At 57.9% G+C, this 3,770-nt stretch overlaps 1 protein-coding gene across 1 annotated transcript in view; it reads right to left on the minus strand.

Annotated features, from left to right (window-relative positions):
- HMCN2 (hemicentin 2) overlaps positions 1-2,452 on the minus strand; it is a 42,945-nt gene extending 40,493 nt beyond the window's left edge. Inside the window, exon 1 of the mRNA XM_009322185.1 lies at positions 2,368-2,452. Coding sequence (XP_009320460.1) covers positions 2,368-2,452 — 85 coding nt within the window. The remainder of the gene's footprint in view (positions 1-2,367) is intronic.
- Between the last annotated feature and the right edge of the window lie 1,318 nt (positions 2,453-3,770).

A 3,770-nucleotide genomic window follows, 5' to 3' on the forward strand; every position in this document is an offset into this window, starting at 1 on the left:
ACCCACCCACCCCGTCCAAACCCCCCCTGACGCTAAATATATGGGAAGAGGGCAGCTCTGCCAGCTATTTCGGCTGCCCCCATACCATGCCTGGCCCTGCTTCAAAGCCAGCCCTGCTCCAAGCGGGGCTCAGCCCCACACCCCGAGACTCTTCCACCCCACCGGGTTAGCGCAGCCCCACGGCAGCTGGTGGCAGACGCTTACTTGCATCCCTGCCCGCTCGGGGGGAGCAGTGGCTCTGGGATGGGGGTCCCACAGCCTCCACCCCCTCCATCCAACTGGGATGCCGTGTCCTGCCGGTGTGGGAGGCAGGCACCGACGCGCACCCACTTCTGCACAGTCGGGTGAGATGCAGCCAGTACCCGGCACAAATGAGGTCTGGGGTCCCAAATAAACAAACCACCCCCCCCTCCATGAACCTGGCAGGGAGTGCTCCCGGGAGCTGCGCAGTCTCATTACAAACCGCAGCAATTAAAGGGCTGCCCCGGAGGAAAAACCCGCTTTGCTTCTCTCTCTCTCGTCCTGGTTTGCGCAGTGATGAGAGGGTGGGAGGGAATCTGCCCCCAGAGCCTTCTCCCATGTCCTTGCTCTCAGGGGGAAACAGCTCAGCCCAGCCCAGCCCCAGAGCCCAAGGAAAGACGGTTACAAAGCAGCAACAGTCAGCGCATGAACAGAAAAGTGAAAAGAAAGGAAAGTACAGACACGGCATTTTAATGGGGCAACACCGACGGGGACAAATGAGGGGGGGGGACGACACACGCTGCAGTCGCTGGGGCTGGACCCTCACCTCTGCCTGGCTGTGCTCTGCATCCCCTTCCCATCACCAGGGCTGCAGCCAGCTTTATTTCAGACAGGCATCAGGAACCCGAGTATAAACAGAAACAAATCAGGTCTCGTCGGCTGTTCGATTTTAATAATGAGCAGGTGAAAAAGAAGACCAAAATTAATTATTCAGTGATGTAAACTCCAACCCAGCGGCTCATGCCCCGCTCCCTCGTGCTCAGGGAGCACGTGCCTGATGCCAAACCCTCATGGTCGCAGCCGTGAGCCGTACCCAGCGCTCGCGCTCCCCTGGGCACAGGCATCAAATCGCTCTCCAGAGGGGGGATGGCTCACCCAGGCCATTCCACTGATGGGGAAACTGAGGCACGAGGAAGTTAAGGCCAACATTTCCAGGCGTGAGATGCTTCAAGCCTTATTTTCAGCGGTACCGAGAAGCTGCAGATCCTGGTGATGTTCAGGAGTCGGGAGCCATCGGTGCTCCCCAAAGGGAGGCTAGAAGTATCCAAGCCAGGGCCCCAAATCCACAGCCAGGGGGGGAATACTGGGGCCAAAATGATTTGTTCGGGGACGCTCAGCATGCCAAGAGCAGGACAGGACAGACCACACACTGGGACCCGCCACGGGGCTGGAGCCAGGAGCCAGGACAAGAGCCAGCCCCGACCCTGCAGGAGGGGCCTCTGCCTGGGAAAACTCACCGTCGCCACCAAACCAAGAGGGTCCTCACAGCCGGCACAGAGCTTTTGAATACAGGCAAAAAACTTTTTTCCTTTTTGCTCTTTTTTTTTTTCCTAATGTGCAAATATTTAACAAGGGGCAAGGGAGGACGAGGCATTGGGCTCCATCCCTGAGCCCGCCAGCAGCAGCGACAGCCAGGAGGTTGCTGGCAGCAAGGGCAGCACCAGCACGGTGGACGCTGAATTTCTGGGGTCTGAAGCTCTCCCAAGCCAACGCTGGTCCCTCACCCCACCCATGATGGGGGCCACACACCCACTGCTCTTGCAGGGCTGCCTCCCCGGTGAGACATCGGCAAGCACTGATGGAGCTCAAAGCATGGCAGGTCCTCCGAAAATTAAAAGCCTTTCAGGGGAAAGTGTCAGAGCAAATGAGGTTTGCCTTTGCCTGGGAATTATGTCAAACATCGTGGGGTCCATCATTTATTAGCAGAGGCGATTACAGCAGTGTCACATTCATTGGGAACATCGATTGGCACCAGGAAGGGACCGGTCTGGCAGACGAGCGTTAGATAAGTTGGAGGCACTGCAAAGATCTACCCAAGAGAGTTGCGTTTTGGCCACAAAGCATCAAGGAAAAGGAGTTTCCATGGGAGGGAGCGAGGTAACACCCTCCAGGAGCCCCCGGCAATGAAACACGGGCACCCTCAGGGGCAGGAACCACAGAAGAGGCAGAAATACTGCACGTGGATGTGAGGTCAGTCTCCTTGGGGATGGGGAAGGGCAGTTTTTTATGGTCGTCAGAAAGTGCCACCAGCACACAGCCCCAGAACTGGGGAGCGGGGCTGCACAGCAAAGTACCAGCATCGCTTGGCTGGAGAGTCTGTCCCTGCCACGCTGGGAGGATTCAGACCCCGCTGGGGCACCATCTTGTCTCCTGCATCGTGGGACGCCTGTGAGAACGTCCTCCACGTCCAGATGTCACCTCCCCCCGCCATGGGGACAGTCCCCTGGCTAGGCTCCGCCGTGGGAGCTGCAGACATCCCGGCAGACAGCGGGGCGGAAAGATGCCACCCCCATCAGCCGGACCAGGGATGGAGGGGTGAGCCCCCAGGGTGGTGGGAGAGCGGCATCGGGGTTGCTGGCACAAAACACGTCGGAGCAGGAGGTGTTTGCACCCCGGCTGGCTTTAGGGGTCCCACAGGCATCTTGCACTTTGCTCCCGAGGAGATGCAAATCTCTCCTCCCCCAGGGCAGGGGCCAAGGCGGATGGAAACGGAGCCGCGGCATCCACGTAACGCTCGTCCTCCAGCAGAGATGCCAACTGGTGTCCCATAGCGTGTGTCCCGGTGGGGCTGAGCCCTGCTTAGGCACATCCCGGAGTGGTGGCAGGTGATGGAGAGGCCACACAGGCACCGCTCACGGCTGGGGGGGGCCATTTCCAAGCCCCATGCTCGGGTGTCTCCAGGTTTGTTTCCCCAGCCCTCCGCCTCCCCCAGGGCGGGCGCAAGCGGCTTCACTTTGGGGCCATGCCCTCGGTTTACAGCAAAACCTCCCATGTCCTAAATGAGGAGCAAGGGGATAAGGAGACACCCCGACCTGTGCATCTCCCAGCCTGGCACCCCCGAGGCAGGAGCTGCCGCGTCGCCCCAGTCGGGATGCGGGGGACAGAGCGAGTCGTCCCCACAGGCATCCCCTCTGCTCTCCCAGCCCCGCTGGCACACGGGCTAATTCCCAGCCAGCTCCCTGGGGCTCAAACAGACCTTCCCACCGTTTGCAAAACAGAAAATACGAAAGGAATATTTGCTTGAAAGCAAAATCCAGCTCTCGCCTCCATTAACACTTTTTCATGCAGTGAGAAAATGAAAAAAAAAAAATGAAAATAAGGACGTTCTGGTGCCCGGCGGTTTCCTCGCCCTGCCCAGCTGAGGGATGGAGCGGGCTCGGTCTGCTCAGAGCCTGGGCTGAGCTTGCAAAGGCAAGGTTGAACAGAAAAATGCAGGAAACAGGGGAACGGGAAAAGAAGCTACAGCATCCCCTTAAAACAGCAGCCAGCCCACGGAGCTCGGGATACGGGGGGGCGGGAGGAGATGGGGGAAGGCAGATTTTTGGCTTCATTGTTATTGCAGGCTCCCGGTGCCCCGCAATAGTGTACGAGCATGTAAACCTTACATATCATCACCTAGGTGGTTGGACACACACACGAGAGACTAAACACGGCAGCAACATTTACAACAAATAAATAAGGATATTGATCGTCGAAATAGGCATATAAAAAAAAGCCTCACTTTTTTCCACCAAAGGAAAAAAAAAAAA

Source organism: Pygoscelis adeliae, unplaced genomic scaffold (assembly GCF_000699105.1).
Source record: "Pygoscelis adeliae isolate BGI_AS28 unplaced genomic scaffold, ASM69910v1 Scaffold114, whole genome shotgun sequence".
Lineage (NCBI taxonomy): Eukaryota > Metazoa > Chordata > Aves > Sphenisciformes > Spheniscidae > Pygoscelis > Pygoscelis adeliae.